This window comes from Myxine glutinosa, chromosome 3 (genome assembly GCF_964187855.1).
Source record: "Myxine glutinosa chromosome 3, kmMyxGlut1.1, whole genome shotgun sequence".
Lineage (NCBI taxonomy): Eukaryota > Metazoa > Chordata > Myxini > Myxiniformes > Myxinidae > Myxine > Myxine glutinosa.
The window spans coordinates 202598587-202615959 of record NC_136263.1 but is presented as its reverse complement, the minus strand read 5'-3'; the positions used below and the strand labels follow the sequence as shown (position 1 = coordinate 202615959).

General features: G+C 46.1%; 1 protein-coding gene across 8 annotated transcripts in view; it reads left to right on the top strand.

Annotated features, from left to right (window-relative positions):
• The first annotated feature begins 10362 nt into the window (after window positions 1-10362).
• Window positions 10363-17373, top strand: part of TMEM144 (transmembrane protein 144) — a 61494-nt gene continuing 54483 nt past the window's right edge. For 2 of the 8 annotated variants that reach the window (XM_068109503.2, XM_068109507.2), the window contains exons 1-5: window positions 10488-10624; window positions 10792-10870; window positions 12089-12245; window positions 13157-13279; window positions 16477-16527. In XM_068109503.2, the coding sequence (XP_067965604.1) occupies window positions 12137-12245; window positions 13157-13279; window positions 16477-16527 (283 nt within the window). In that variant the 5' untranslated portion in view covers window positions 10488-10624; window positions 10792-10870; window positions 12089-12136. The other 6 variants (XM_068109504.2, XM_078774981.1, XM_068109508.2 and 3 more) reach the window with 6 other exon arrangements.

The window sequence follows — 17373 nt, the reverse complement described above, 5'->3', positions numbered from 1 at the left end:
CTTCGCGCCCCCTCCTCCGTCACTTCCTCTGTGACAATCACAGGTGTGCTCTCATTCGCACACCCAACCACGTGCCTCACTACCAACTCAAATGTGCCTTCCCACACACGCTCTACCATTCCAGGTGTGCATCCTTCCATCCCAGGTGTACATCCTCGCTCACCTGTCATAACCAACTCACGCTCCGTTTCACTCTCACTACTCTCACCTCCACTCTCGGTCGCGCACTCACCCTTACTCTCGACAGCACACTCTTTCCTCATGCACCCGTCCGTTACACACCTTTCTCGCGCACACTCTTCCGCACATTGTCCCGTTACACCCTCTGTAACACTCACCACAGGCATGCATTCTCCCTTACTCTTGACAGCATGCGCTTTCCCCATGCACCCGTCCGTTACACACCTTTCTCGCGCATCCTCTCGCGCGCACTTTTTCGTTACTTCCTCCGTAACACTCACCACACCGCGCTTCCCTGTGCTCCCTCGCACACGCGCTTCGACCAACTCGCTCCTGACGGCACACTCACTCCTCAGCGTGCACTTTTTCCTCACACACCCCATGGTCGGACATTCTCGCACACCTCTTTTTTTGCACACCTGACCTGTCGCACACTTCACCAACGGCCTCTCACGAACACCCGGATCCAAACCAATCCCCAAGCCGACTGAAGCTTTCCTCACATCATATACATTGCCACTCACCTCCGTACATCGTCTCCGCACCTCCTTTGCCACCTGCAAACTCTTTATTCGGTTAGTGAGCATCACATCATGAGTTGAGCACCGACCTTGCACATATTCCATCACCTCCTCCTGGATTTCTCTTTTAGTTTCTGTTCGTCCCTTCTTAATTTCACTCACCTCTTCTTCCACTTCCTCTAATTTTTGTTTAACCTCTTTTATTTCTCGGTGCGTCTCCTCGAGTTCATCCTCTAAGGCTACCGTGACCGTCTCTATGTGCATCCTCACCTGCCGGTCCTTCGTCTCCATTATCTCTATCACCTCGTCCACTCTCATTGTCAGTTCCTCCCGTACCATCTGACATTGCCTCTGTGTCGCTATTAATTCGTTTTTAATTTCTTTTTGTGTCGCCTTTAACCCTCCGAGTACTGCAGTGTTCCTTTGAACCTGCTCCACTAACTTAGTTTGTCCCTCTGTCAGCTGTTCCACCTCCTCCGTCAGATCTTCTATTCCCCCTTGTAACATAGCCGTATTATTTCTCACCTCTTTCTCCATACGTTTCTCACCTCGCTTTACCTCCTCGCGCAGCCCCGAAACCTCCTCACTTACCCCTCGTCGTATTTCCTCCATCTCTTTTGTAGATGCCACCCTCATCTGTCCCAATTCATCCCTCTGAGCATCCAGTTTGGTTTCTACCCCGATTTTCACCTCCTCTATCTGCTCTCCCATTTGTTTGATTTCCCTGGCAGATTGTTCCCCTATTTCCCGCAATTTGTCCTCCATCCTATTTTCTAACCCCATTAACCCATTTTTCACCCCCTCTAACTGATTCTCCTGGGCAGCCATTCTATTTTCCACCCCCGTTAACACATGTTTTAATCCCTCACCGGTACCCCTCGCTTCGTCCCTCATTACTCCCAATTGCTCACTCTGAGCATCCATCCGGTTCCCCATTACCCCCATTTGGTTTCCCAAGTCATTCCTCAGGTCTTCACTTGTCTGGACCATGAGCGCCTTTATTTGTTCCATAAATAGGCCCCAATCCATCGGCGGCGCTGCTACGGTCACGGGCGCGGCTAAATTTGGCGCCACAATAATCATGTGCGCGAGGCCGCCATTTTGTCCGTCTGATACTCCCTCAACCGCCTCCTCATTGCTCCCCTCCATTTGATCCTGGGTTACTCCTAACCCCTCCTCTAGCTCACCCACCGGCATTCGATCGCCTTGGCCAGCCATGGCGCGATTTCAAAATTCGGGTTTTGCTTTACACAAAACAAATTTCGGCAGCTCGTAATTTTGACCAAAAATTTTATTTTTTCCTCTATTCGTTGTTTTCTTTTTTTTTTTAATTTGGTCGGGCCTCGAATCCCACTCCCAGACACCAATTGTTACAGATCGCGGTTAGATGTTGTAGACCGAGCGGTTGGTGACCGCGACCTAACAAACTTACCCGATTCCACCCGAACTTTGGCCGTATCGCACCACAGCTGCTCAATCAGGGAAGAGACGAAGGCGACGAATGCAAAGAGGAAAAAGGAATAAAACGAGAAGACGTACAGACGAGTAATGGGGTTTATTATTTACACACACAAGCAAAAAGGAGCAATCAAGTTTATTTACAACACATAAGACACAGGTGACACAGTGCAAATACTAGCTTATCTACAGGCTTAACTTATCCCAGGACAGAACAAACAAAAGACACTGACTCACGCGGGGAATTGCAGGAATCGCAGGATGTGGATGGCTGGAGGGAGAGGGAGGTCCAAGGGGGTCATGCAGCACGATCGGCGCGTTTAGCAGCCGCCGTTCCTTTTCGGCCCTGCTCCAAACCGCCGCCCAGGCCCCAAGCGGCTGCCGGGTGTCGCTGCTGCTGCCGCCTCCGCTTGCCTTGCCAGGCCTTGTCCCACTCGTCTGGTCCAACCCTCAACTCTTTCTTGGTCCCTCACTCTTTACCACTCTCTCTTGACGACCAACTCAGACCAACTCAGACCAAGACCAACCCTTTTTGACCAACCGACTCAGACCCTCTACTGGCAACCGACTCACTCCAACTCCTTGTGACCAACTCCAGGGCTTTTTGTCTTCTGCTCTCCTCTGTAAAAACGCATCTCCCTTTTGACACGCCCTGCCTTGGGTTATATAGGCCCCCGCCCCTTAACCTTTTCCAACCTCCCCGATCGCTCTTCCTCCGCCCTCTCTAGCCAAACCCCTGGCTCATGGTTGGTCGAGTGGGGCTGGCTCACTCCTCCCCTCTATGACGAGGTGGAGACACGCCTTTCTTCCCCAACTCGAGCCTCGTGGTCAATGGCGGTTATTGGAGGGGAGGTAATATGAGCAATCGAGGCTCGGCAATGACGAGAGGGGATGTAATATGAAACGGAGATTTTGGGGATGGGAAGGAAAGGGAGATTTTGGGTATGGGAAGGAAAGGGAGATTTTGGGGATGGGAAGGAAGGGGGATATATTCTCTTTCACTGGTGCAATGGAGTATTTCAATTAATGGAAGACACAGCCTTACACTAATACACATAATAAGGATATAACTGTCAAAAAAAAAGATATATCGTGTCCTGCATGTATGTTTTATGGACTAACTACGGGAACGCCCTTTTGACCTTTATACAACCACAAACGGAGGGAGGAGGGGTGATATTTTACAACATTTTACCACAACAATAAAATAAAAAAACATTCTCATATCCACAACAATATATTCATCTGGATTTCTTGATATTCCTGTATCCAAAATAAATTTTTTTACAACAGGAAACCAATAAAATTTCTTCTGAATTTCTAAAAGAGCTTTGTATTTTTAGCAACTTTAAAACCTTCTCTTTATTTAACATTTTAATAAAATCTACATTTGTGGGTTTATTAACATCAGTATAAAACCAATCTTTTATTGAAAAACTCCCATTCCTATGTTGTAGAACATATTTAATAAAATACCGACTACCATTTTCTTGCAGGTATGCTTGGATACAGATTTTATTTTTATTTTTTTGTATACAAGATCGAGGCTCATGAAAGAGCTAACATTAATTCACACAAAAAGTCAAACCGACACATAAAACACAAAATAAGGGGAGTGATGATGGAGAGAGAGGGGGAAGGACACAAACACAACATTTGAGAGCAGGGACATCGAGAGAACTGTGGGAGGGAGAGGGCTTGTGGGGAGGTGGGAGAGGTATAAAATATATGGACACTGCAAGAACTTCCAGGAAGGATGTTGGAATTTCAAAAAAGTGTATCTGGGGTGAATTAGCTGGGGTAGAAAAGATCAAGGCTTTGGATGGGGGAAGATAAGAGATGGTGGTGAACAGCTGTTTTAAAGACCTGGAGGAAGGAGTGGGATTGAAGGGAGTGGGGGGAGTTTGTTCCAGAGGTGGGAGAAAAGGGAAATGAAAGAGTGAAGGTGAGCAGAGAGCCTAGATTTTGGCAGTTTAACCATAAGAGAGTTGCTGGCAGATCTTGTGCGACCTGTAGGAATATTTGGGGGACAGAGCACAGAGAGAGCCTGGGGAGTAAGGCCGGAGAGGAGTCGGTAGAAGACAGAAAGACCCCCAACCTGCCTGCGGTGAGTGAGTGAAAGGCCATCGGAGTTAACTTCATCGCAGGAGATTCCAATGATTCTGAAAGTTTTGGTTTCAACAGCGTGAAGCCGAGCTCGGTGTGAGGCAGGAGCATCGGCCCAGATGGGGGAACAGTATTCCATTGAGCTGCGGATGAAAGCCTTTTTTTTTTTTTTTTTTTGTATACAAGATCGAGGCTCGTGAAAGAGCTAACAATAATCACAAAAAAGACAAACCGACACACAAAACACAAAAAAACAAGGGGAGCGGCAGACAAGATGGGGAGAGAGGGGGAAGGACACAAACACAACATTTGAGAGCAGGGACATCGGGAGGACTTGGGGGGAAGTGGGAGAGGAATAAAACATATGAACGCTGCAAGGACTCTGGGGTGAATTACCGGGGGTAGAAAAGATCAAGGTTTTCGATGGGGGAAGATAAGAGATGGTGGTGAACAGCTGTTGCCTTGTATGTGGTGTACCAAGGAAGAACTTTGCATGACGGAGGATGCCCATTCGGTGACTGGCTTTGGAGGCCAGCTTGGAAATGTGGTTTTCCCAAGAAAGATTATGGCAGATAGTGAGACTCAAAAGCTTGAGTGACAGAACTTCTTGGAGAGGATTGTTGAGAAAGTAGATGGGAGGGTTTTCCAGTCGGTCTTTTCGGAGAGACATTGTAAGAGTGTGAGATTTGTCAGGATGGAAAGACATGTTCCACTTGTTTGACCAGTCTGTGATTTTGTCCAGGTCTGCAGAGAGTGAGGAGGCTGCAGACTGCCGATCTGAGGGATGAGGAATGGAGCGGCAGAGAGTGGAGTCATCAGCAAAGAGATAGAGAGGATTTTCCAGAGAGTCGGATAGATCATTAATGAAGACCAGAAAAAGCACAGGGCCCAGAACACTACCTTGGGAAACTCCAGCCAGAACAGGCAGGGGAGATGAGAGAAATCCATTCAGGGCCACATGTTGACTACGACCAGAGAGGAAGTCTGCAAGCCATGCGTGGAGATTTCAATGGATACCATGGGAGGAGAGTTTTGTGAGCAGAGCTGGGTCCCAGACCATATCGAAGGCACGTGATATGTCAAGGGAGACCGCTCTGAATTCCTGTTTGGCATTGAGGACCTCCATCCATTGTTGAAACAGCAGAAGCAACATGTCCAGAGTAGAATGACCTGGCCTGAATCCAAAATGATGATCGGAGATCAAGCCATTGGAGAAGAGGGATGATTTGATATCCGAAGCAGTGATGGATTCCATGACTTTGCTCATCATTGGGAGCAGGCTGATTGGTCTGTAGTTGCAAGGATCTGTTTTTGCACCTTTTTGTGTAAAGCGGTAATGTTTGCTGATTTCCAAGATGCTGGCAGATGACCTTGAGCAAAAGAGAGGGTGAAAAGAACAGAGAGAGGGTGAGATAGAGTGGCAGAGCAGGATTTTAGGACCCGTGGGCTGATGCCGTCTGGTCCAGTTGAAGAATCAGAGTCGAGGTTTGAAAAAAACCTCTCCACCTTGTCAGGAGCGAAGGACACAGAGTCCAGGAGCAGTTGGGTTCGACTGGTTAAGGTGGAAACAGAGAGAGATGGGTTTGGGACACAAGATTTTGATGCAAACACAGAGTTGAGGCATTCAGCTTTGTCACGTGCGGTGTCAACTGTGTGGCCATTTGAGGTGAGGGAGGGGATGGAGGGTGAACAAACACCAGAAACGGATTTGACCAGACGCCACCAGGATTTGGAGGAAGGAGACAGGTTTGAGAGTTCAATCTTGAGTGTGGAGAGATAGTGCATCCTGGCACTCCTGAGGGTAGAAACACACTTGTTCCGAGCTTGGTGGAAGGAACTGAGATTGCCTTCAGTTGGATTTGCTTTCCAAGAGGCAAAGGCAAGTTGTTTCAGGACAACTGCCTCACCACAAGATTCAATGTACCATGGACGGGAGGAAGGGTAAGACAACTGAAGACGAGATGGGATAATTCTGTCCATGAGAGAGAGCAGTCTGCTTTGGGAGAATTCCCAGGGAGAATTGATGTCAGAGGCAGTAGAGATGGGAGACCAATCCAGATGATTGATGGCTGCTTGCAGACTGTGCCAGTCGGCCGGAGTGAAATGCCTGACTCGTCAGACGCTGAGGAGGCTCTCTAAGAATGGCCAGAGAGATGTCCACTTTAACAAGCACATGATCAGTAGAACCGTTTGGAGCAGAAGAAGAGCAGCACACATTTGCAGGGAAGTTTGTCATAACCAAGTCTCGGAGAGAAGATACTCCAATGATTGAGATCCGCGTCGGGAAATTGACAGATTGTGTCAGTCCCAATGAGTCGCAGAAGTTCTTTGCTGATGTGCCATGGCTGGTGAGAGAGGAACCCACACCCAGCCAGCTGGCATGATGACAGTTGAAGTCACCACATATGAGGAAGAGAGCGTTGGGATGAGTGGATAGAAGTTGGTCCATGTTGTCAGACAGTGAAATGTAAATGGAGTCATCACTGTTTGGAGGACGGTACAGAACACATATGATCAAAAGGTGGGAGGGAAGGGGAAGCCGTAGCCAGAGGTACTCCTGGGGGTGAGGTCGAGTGAGGGCAGTTTAAGGAGGGTGAGGAAGAAAGTTTTTGATAACGATAGCAACCCCACCACCGAGGATGAAACGATAGCAACCCCACCACTGAGGATTTCCTACGATGAAACGAGGACGAGGCTCAGGTCTATCATACCGGAGGATGGAGTAACCAGGAAGAGATATTGAGGAATCAGAGACATCTTGAAGGAGGAAAGTTTCTGTGAAGCAGATCAAGTCTGGATTGTCAGAATCAACCTGAATGGAGAGATCAATCAGGTTTGAGCGAAGGCCCCGAATGTTTGAGGTACAAACCGTCAATGAGGAGAGAGGGGGAGCATCGGGTGCAGGACAGGGGAGGGGATGGGTAGGGTCAGATGAAGGATTAGAGGAGGAGGTAGGGAGAGCAGTTGATAGTGTGTCAGAGATTACAGAAGAGTTGCAAGAAAGGGAAGGATGAGGAGGACAAAAGGTTTGATGGTGATGGGATGAGGCACAGTGAGGAGTTGTTTGAGGAAGGGGGGGGGGGCAGGGGAAAGTAGAAGGTTGGTGAAGGTGGAAGTATGAGATAGAAGGGAGACGAAGTGGGGAGGAAGCAGCTTTGAGGAGGAAGGGGGAGGATGAAGAATTGGAGAGGGATGGTGGGGGGGGGGGGGGAGATTTGAAGGGGAGGGGTTGGGGGGGAGATTTGAAGGGGAGGGGTTAGGGAGGAGATTTGAAGGGGAGGGGTTGGGGGGAGTTTTGAAGGGGAGGGGTGAGGGGGGAGTTTAGGAGGGGAGGGAAAAAAGGGGAGTTGAGGAGGGGAGGGACAAGGGGGGAGATTTGGAGGGGAGGGGAAAGGGGGGAGTTTAGAAAGTGGATGATTAATGAAAGACGAACATTTATAACAAATTGGGCTTATTGTGATTGTCAAGTTTGAGATCCGTTTAAGAACGATAGTGGAGGGGTGGAATGAATGTGAATTTAGAGCATGTTGTGAGGAAGAATTATAAGAGATTTTTTTTTTTTTGAAGTGGAATGAGTTGAAGAGGAATTTGAAAAGAGCCTTTTATATAGGAAAAAAAAACAGCGTGTTGTAATATACCACTGAATAAAACACTGCAGGGGAAAGTTTAAACATATTTAAACAGAACCGTGAAAAACAATCTTATATTCGCAAAAATACCAATGGGGAGAGGGCCTAGAGAACAACCACGAGTCACGTGAACAGGGCAAAAGGTGGAAGGCAAGGGGATAATGGGGGCGGGGCGAGACAGCGCACGTGGACAAAAGCACACGATGAGACAAAAGCACACGTGGAGAAGGGGAAATAAATGTTGTTGTTTTTTTGTTTTTGTTTTTTTTGGGGGGGAGGGGGGGGGATTAAAAACGTTAGACAAAGAGTAGATGTTCGGGGAAGTTCGGGGGAGAAGGGAAAAATCTAGGAACCAAGTAAAAACAGCGAAGGAAGGAACTTAAGTGAACAAACTTCGACGGGGGAAGCCTCAGGCTGCAAGGCCGCACATGCGGATCAAACAGTCAACGATTAATTTGTGACGAGTTACAGGAAATTCAAACCAAAACGAACTAGGAACAAACATGAACATCTGCTCCACTTGCATATCTCATAAATAGATGAACATCCGCTCCACTTGCATTTCTAATAAATAGATGAGCATCCGCTCCACTTGCATATCTAATAAATAGATGAACATTTGCTTCATTTGCATATCTAATAAATATATGAACATCCGCTCCACTTGCATATCTAATACATAGATGAGCATCCGCTCCACTTGCATATCTTGCTATAATTCACCAAATGTCTGTCCGTCTGTCTGTCTCTCTTTTTTTCTGTTTGAAGGTACCGTAAAAACTGCTGAACCGTTCTCAACGATATTTTGCATGGATAATCCTGGGATCTCTAGGAGTAAAATAGGCTATTTAGTTTTCCCAATTTCAGCTTTAGTCTCCAGCATTCTCAGGTTTGGACTCACGCATAACATTCGCGTTCGCATAACATTCATTGTTCTCATTGTGACGATGTTGTTTCCCCGGGAGCCACACAAACGGCTGCACGGCTGCACCGATTGAACTCTGTGACCTCGGACAAAGACCGTTTATAAGAACACGGGTTGAATCCCTGCTTGAGAGAATTCTAACCCATTTCAACTGAAGGAAACGCGTATCGGGAGTACATACGACATAGCGATTGTGAACACGATTAGTTTAATCTCTACATGAGAGAATTCCACATAGCTATTTGGGCAGTGAATAACCTAACAGATCGCTGTCTCCATCGATCTTGCAAAGGCCGTAACAGCTATCGGCTCAAACTCCTTTTAACTGTTGATTTGGAAGTTTTTACAATGAAGGAAACACATATCGGGAGTACATACGACATCGGGAGGACTAACTGCTCGCGTCTTCAGGATCAAGCTTAAATCTCTCATGGCGGATCTGAAGAGAGGAATGCTGGGAGAAGTGATGGGCTACTTCGGCATGAAGGAGGATCAGAAACGTGGATTCCCACGCTGCCACATCCTGTTGATACTTGCTCCCGCATGACGTTATTTTCCCGGGTGCCGCACAAACGGCTGCACCGATCGAGATTTAACGGATGTTTATATAAATCGTTTAAAATAAAAAAAGCCTTCAATTTCTGATATTTGGCCTTTTCATTTGGGCCTCCCAATTGAAGCCCCGCCCATAGGGCGGGTACCGTTGCTAGTCTGATAAATAGATGAACATCTGCTTCACTTGCATTTCTAATAAATAGATGAACATCCGCTCCACTTGCATTTCAAATAAATCGATGAACATCTGCTTCACTTGCATATCTAATAAATAGATGAACATCTGCTTCACTTGCATTTCTAATAAATAGATGAACATCCGCTTCACTTGCATATCTAATAAATAGATGAGCATCCGCTTCACTTGCATATCTAATAAATATATGAATATCCGCTCCACTTGCATATCTAATAAATATATGAACATCCGCTCCACTTGCATTTCTAATAAATAGATGAACATCCGCTTCACTTGCATTTCTAATAAATAGATGAACATCTGCTTCACTTGCATATCTAATAAATAGATGAGCATCCGCTTCACTTGCATATCTAATAAATATATGAATATCCGCTCCACTTGCATATCTAATAAATATATGAACATCCGCCCCACTTGCATTTCTAATAAATAGATGAACATCTGCTTCACTTGCATATCTAACAAATAGATGAGCATGTTTACTGAGGAAATGTATTCTCTTTTATAATATATCTATATTGTTTACTAGCATTTAGTCATTTTCTCTTCTTTTCCTCCGCTTTTTAAAACTCACCAAAGGTTGGTAAAGCATCACGTGACACGTTTCTATGCCGTGTAAGGGGTGGAGGTCTCATTAGGAGTTTACTAAGGCCGTTGTCAATTTTTTTTTACACTCCACAAGTTTAATACAATTTAATACAAATTAATCCTGCTTTAGTTTAATATCATTGTGATATTGTATTAATATCATTGTAATCTTTAAAAAAAAACACGTTTGTAAGTATTGATTGACACGCGATTCCGGATTCGGTTGCTTTTAGTTTTGTGCGATCGAACCAGCGCTCCTAACAATATTACCGCTCGCGATCGTTTGGGTTAATTTATTATGTGTATTTATATATATATATATAGTTATTTTCGCGTTGATGAAGACATCTCCTCGCACGATCTACGGAGTTTTAATCGTGTTTGCAGTTTTTCTTCCGTCCCGATTTTGGAATACCTTTACCCGTTTAGGTTTACGTGACGTGGAGTAAACACCGCACAGGTATTTTTGGTTCATACTCGTTGTGCACATCGCACTTGGCGAGTTGGCGGTGCGATTCGACTTCGGACTCGGTCATAAACTGTAGAATTTGTTAAAAAGTTGTTGTTTGTGTTGTGAATAAGTCCAATCCGATTGGATTATCCGATAGTTATATCCGATTCCTTCAGGTGTCGAAGCTCAGAGAAGCCCCGGTTCGGGTTTGAATGGGAACGTCCTGCTGAGCCTGAGGGTCGGTCGACTCGGTCGGTATGTATGTGACGAGCTTGTTCGTGCGGTGTGTTTGGGTTTTAACGATACTGTGCGGCTGGCTGTTCAGGTGTAGTTCCCGCAAGTGGAGGGGGTGCTGCATCTCGGAGCACGCCGTCCTTCAGAAACGACCACAAGCTCGGATGTCCATTCTGCATTTCCGTGGTTGACATGAAACGTCCTGTGGTTAAAAAGCACAATGTCTGTCGGTAACTTGGCCAAATTATTTGCAGATGTTAAGTTGGATTGAAATGGTCATGTGAGGAAGTTTGTTTTGCGTACAAGTCGAGGCTCATGGAAGAGAAGTGGCAGTGGGGCAACATTGGGAGAGAAGGGGACAGATACCTACAAATAGAAGCCTTGTTTTGGCAAGGTTTGACTGGGGAGGGGAAGGTGAGTGAGGTGGGTGGATGAAGGTGAGGAGTAGGGTGGATGAAGGTGAGGAGTAGAAGGAGGGAGGGGGGAGGAGGGTTAGTGGATGAAGGAGGGAGTAGGGTAAGGAGGTAGGGTAGGGAGGATGGATGAAGGAGGGGTGTAGAAGGACGGGAGGAAGAAAGGAGGTGAGTAGAGGGAGGGGAAGAAGGATGAGGGGGGGGGGGAGGGGTAAAGAGACGGGAGGAAGAAAGGACGGGTGTAGAGGAGATGGAGGGAGGAGAGTAGAGGGAGGGGAAGGAGGAGGAGAGTTGTCCCTTAGTGGGGAGGGAGTAGGGGAAGAAGTGGGTAAGGGGGGGGGGGGGGGGAGTTATATACGATACACCTATGGTGGTACACCACCTACTTGTAGTCATGGAGGGAAGGGTAGGATTGTTGAGTGTGCGACTTAGTATAAATGGTCAGATAAGGAGAATTTGTGAATTAATTGGATGTGGACACGACAGGCCTGATGGGTCGAATCACCTTTTCCAGTGTCTAAGATTCCTTGTACATCCTTGGGTTAATGGTCCAGCTCGGACCCTCTACGCCGCTCCCCATCACCATCTCATTCCCTCACCCGTGCATGTCCACAATGTCCAATTGACGCGCTCCTTCTTTCTCATTCTGTTCCTCTCCAGGAAATTGCTCTTGTCGAGGCTCATATAAGAGCTTATTTGTGTTGTTCCCTCTTTTCGCTCTCTCTAGTCCACTACCCCATTCCCCCATTCCTCACGATAGTTTGTGAACCTGATGATATCTTTGTTTTTCTGATTGTGCCAACCTCGTGACTTTTGCTTCCTGCAGGGCAACGAATGCCACTCCTCGGTGATCGAGCTGAAGATTTTGAACGTGATGAACAATTCCTCGGAGAACCTCGCGCAGGGTTTTATCGCCGCCACTGTTTCTGTCGTTTTCTTTGGCAGTAACTTTGTGCCGATCAAGCGCATTGACACGGGCGATGGTACGTTTAAGATCGTTATAACTACTGTTGTTATTATTTTTGTATACAAGATCGAGGCTCGTGTAAGAGCTAACATTAATGACAAAAAAACAAGCGGACACAAGACAAAATAAAGGGAGCGGGAGACAAGATGGGGCGAGAGAGGGGGAATCGCACAAGTGCAACATTTGAGAGCAGGGACATCGGGAGATCTGTGGGAGTTAGAGGGCTTGGGGGGAGGGGGCGTGGGAAGGATTAGAGGTAAAAAGCAGTTTGCCCAAAGACACATGGACATAGCTAGGACTTCCAGGAAAGAAGTCGGAATTTCAGAAAGGTGGATCTGGGATGAATTAAGATCAAGGTTTTGGATGGGTGAAGATAAGAGATGGTGGTGAAGAGCTGTTTTAAAGCTGGTGCCAGCTTGGGATCCTAGGATCCTGGGCTCGAATCCCGGTCGATCGCTGAATTAAAGCCAGAGGGGTTGACCCAGCCTGTCATCCCTCCGAAGTCGCTAAATTGAGCACCAGTTCACTAGTAATTCCCTGTGTGTCGCAAGAGCACTAATAGGGTTGGCGGCAGGAAGGGCATCCGGCTGTAAAAGATTGCTTCAAAAAGGGGACCAAGGTGCCCAAAAAAGGTCAACCCCTGCCCTGCGGGGAAAAATGACCTCTAAAGGTGGGTTTTTTTTTGTTAGTTCCAGTTGTGTCTACCTTCCCGTTGCAAATGAACAATTCCACTTGCGTTCATACCTGTGTTTTTTTTTTTAATGATGCACGTATCAATTGAGGTGACGTTCTTTTACAGCCTACCTAGGCATTGTCAACCAGAAACAATGAAACAAAATTATCCAGGTGGGGCAGACAATTATCCAGGTATTGTGTTTGTATTTCGAGGATTCACAAGAAAGTTGTCGTATTTTGTTTTCGCTCCAGGAATCTTTTTCCAGTGGGTTCTTTGTGCTGCCATATGGACGGTGTCACTTGTCTTGAATATCGTTCGGAACAACCCGCAGTTCTGGCCTCTGGCGATGTTTGGAGGCTTTCTCTGGGCCACAGGTACGCTATTACTGGAATGGGATTGATATTACTCAGTGAACATGTACTTCCTCTCTTTCTCTCATAACTGATTCTTCATTCTGCTTTTCTTCCTTTTTGTGAGTGTACAGATCATTTTATATTTAAACATTTTAAGACTTGCACTGTATCATGGCTAATAATATGGTCAAGGTTTACCTGAGGGTGCACAGTATGCATTGGCTTACCAATGCAAAGAAGCACGAGTGAGCAGCTTCAAAGTAAGGAAGCGCAAATTTTCACCACGATGCCACATTGCAACAAGCAAAGCAACTGGTTATACCAGAAATACAGGATCAAAAACCATGTTGTGCGGTCGTCTCGTTACCAGGAGTGACTGAAAAAAAAAGAAGCAATCTCGGATGAAAATCTCTCACAAAGGAATCTATATTTAAAATGAGAACGCACTCTGTAGAGAGCATACCTCCACCTGGTTGGCCATATCACTCAATGGTGAAGAATCGCTTAAAAAATTCTACCAGCCAGATCCGGATCCGGATCTTCACCAAAATGAATCGAATCGTCCTTGTGAGACACCCAACCTGTCCACCAAGTTTGGTCGAAATCCGTCCACAACTTTTTGAGATATCCTGCTATGTATCGTTTTTGGCCCAATCTCCCAATGGTGAAGAATCATTTGAAAAATTAAATAATTCTCATATCCGAATCCATATTCAGATCTTCACCAAAATCGAATCTATTTGTCCTTTGTCAGACACCCAACCTCTCCACCAAGTTTCGTCCAAATCCGTCCACAACTTTTTGAGATATCCTGCTATGTATCGTTTTTGGCCCGATCTCCCAATGGTGAAGAACCACTTAAAAAATTCTAGTAGCCGGATCCGAATCCGCATCTTCACCAAAATCGAATCATTTCGTCCTTGTCACATACGCTCCATCTCTGCCAAATTCCGTCCGAATCCGTCCACAACGTTTTCAGATATCTTGTTCAAAAACAAACGGACAAACAGACAGACAGTGGTAAAAACATAACCTCCATCCACCTTTGGTGGCGGAGGTAATGAAGTCACGATCATTTGCTAAACCGGTTCAACGCATACACGTTGTTTGTTACGTCTTTGTGCAACTTTAAAATTTAACTTTGGATGCACACCTGATATAAGCAAAGTAAACGGCGTATGAAAGAATTGTCACGGCAGACAGGAACCGACGGGGTCCACCCCACCTTGGTTTGGTCTTGATATGTATGTGATGACTGAGAGATGTGATTGGGTCTTGTTATTGATATGTTGACTGCTATTGACATTGCACGTGGTACATGCTTGGGATCCTCGGTGGTGCGCGGCTCTGTCTTGGGATTCACATGCATGTACTACTTGTGAATGTCTGCAGCTGTAGAGGAACCCGGCTAGGGTTTGAAACAACAAAGGGCTTACCTTGTGTATCTTTTTAGCCCCCATTGCACTTAGTCCGGAACGGGGGCTTATACATTTGGTCTTGTCCATCCATCCGTCCGTGCATCTGCAGCCATATCTCAGAGATGTATTGACCGATTTTGTTCATACTTGGCACAAAGACAATACAAGACATTATACATATGAACCTCATTTTGTTTCGCGAGGCGATCAAAGATGGCCGACTGGCGACCATTGTAGTTGTAAAAACACCCGAGGTTGAACACGTCCTCAACCACTTCTCGGACTTGCATTTACCTGTGCTCTTCAAACCTGGCACAAAGATAATGAATTCTGGCTTACATATTTACGTCGTTTTGTTTTTGGAGGTCAGATCCGAGACAGCCGACTGGCGGCCATTTTGTTACTTACACATGTCAACAACAATTTCTCGGATATGCATTTACAGATCTTGGCACGCAGATAATGAATGATTGCTTACATATGTGCATCAATATTCTCGAGATCAGAGCCAAGATGATCAGATCAGATCTATCTTTAGATGTCATTCTGGTCTTTATGTCAGACATATATAGACTCATAGTTTACCCATATATTATTACTGTTACGTACTGCCTCGACGCACCAATGTGAGTGCACCAGTTACCCTGAGGGGAGCACGGCAGAAAATATTTGCGGACAATAATATGTCCAGTCTGTCACGATTCAGGTGACACCAACATATGACACGAGGCAGAAGGTGATTTAATAAACAATATTTATTCATCGCTACTGTCTACCTTTATTACACTTAAACTAATTAATACTGATGAAAATAAACATTTAGTGATTAAAATCCCCTACATTATAAAACATACATTTCACAGATTTGTATGCAGTCAAGCATTGATTCAAACTTTAATGGTTGGCAACTTATCTCCGGTAACCAGTTCGTAATGCATAAGACTTCAGCGGGTTACAGATGGTCAGAGTCGGCACTTCACACGTTCTAGCGATCTTGTCCACCTGGGTTGTACAGGTTGAAGTCCGGCCAGGCCAGTCGCGTTGCAAGTTCTCCCCGTGAGCTTGGTCTCGCATAAGCACACATCAGACTCCTGTGTCCACAGACCAAGCTGAGTAAAAAAAAAAAAACACCTTTAGAGGCCATTTTTCCCCGCAAGCGGGGGTTGGCCTTTTTCGGGGACCGTGGTTGTTGATGTTTTTTTTGGTCCCCTTTTTGAAGCAATGTTTTACGGCCGGATGCCCTTCCTGCCGCCAACCCTTTTTGTCGCCTTTTTACGACAAACAGGGAATTACCAGTGAACTGGTACTCAATTTGCCGACCTCGGAAGGATGACAGGCTGAGTCAACCCCCCTGGTGTTAATTCAGCGATCGACCGGGATTCGAACCCAGGATCCTAGGATCCTAAGCTGGCACCCTAGCCGCTAGCCCAACACCAAGCTGAGTGATGTCGAATATAGAGAGTGCATGCTGTTAAAGAACCCAAATGCATACCGGTACCTGAAGAATGAGGAGGAGCGAATGAGGAGTGAGGAGGGAAATCGGGCTGTGTTCTCGGCGCCGTCTCGGTGACCAGAGAGGAGTTTCTCATCTGGATGTCTCATCTCACTGCATCCATCTCTTGCCCTCCTGAATTTGATGCAAGCCCTTGTGATGTTTTATATGTTTCACACAATGTCAACTAAGAGGTCTGTTGTCTCAGTGGATGGTAGGGCCTTGGTCCGGTTCAACTTGCTCCAATGGAGCAATGCTCCATATAACAAACCTCTGCCCCAGCCGATATCCCTTTCTTTCTTGTGCAGGTAGAACTCGGACAGTTCGTCTAAACGCAGCCACGTCCCTTTCTTTTACAGGTAGGACTCAAACCTTTCGCCCCAACACAGCTCTGTCTGCATCAAGCTGCGTGGACCGAAGCCCCCACCTTTTTCTCGTATCAGCACATTCCTCTTCTCCACACACAAGCCAGAAAGCACGGAGGCTTATATTGAGGAATTAACATTCATTTTAAAACCACCTTTTACCACATTACAACTGATTGAACTTGCTTCCCTTAATTTTACATTTTCAATTGAAATGGGATATTATTTCGTAACATTACATGATATGGAAATGGAACCTTAAATAAATAGCACCGCAAAGCGGGCGTAACCCCTCAGACCATGCATGGTGGAAACCAATTTCAAGATGGCTGCCGTGCCGGCCATATTGAAAATCGCAGCGCACCCATTTTCGAAAGGAACCTTCCTCTACTCAACCCCAACACACACTGCACACATGGATTTAATCGGACAAGCCGTTCTCAAAATTTACGGAAACCAATTTCAAGATGGTTACCGTGGCGGCCATATTGAAAATCGCAACGCTCCCATTTTCGAAAGGAACCTTCCTCTACTCAACCCTAACACACACCGCAAAAATGGATTTAATCGGACAAGCCGTTCTGCTTGAAATTGACGGAAACCAATTTCAAGATGGCTGCCATGGTGGCCATATTGAAAATCGCAGCTCACCCATGAACCTTCCTCGACTCAACCCCAACACACACTGCAAAAATTGATTTAATTGGACAAGCCGTTCTGCTCGAAATTGAAGGAAACCAATTTCAAGATGGCTGCCGTGGCGGCCATATTGAAAATGGCAGCGCGCCCATTTTCGAAAGGCACCTTCCTATACTCAACCCCAACACACACTGCAAACAT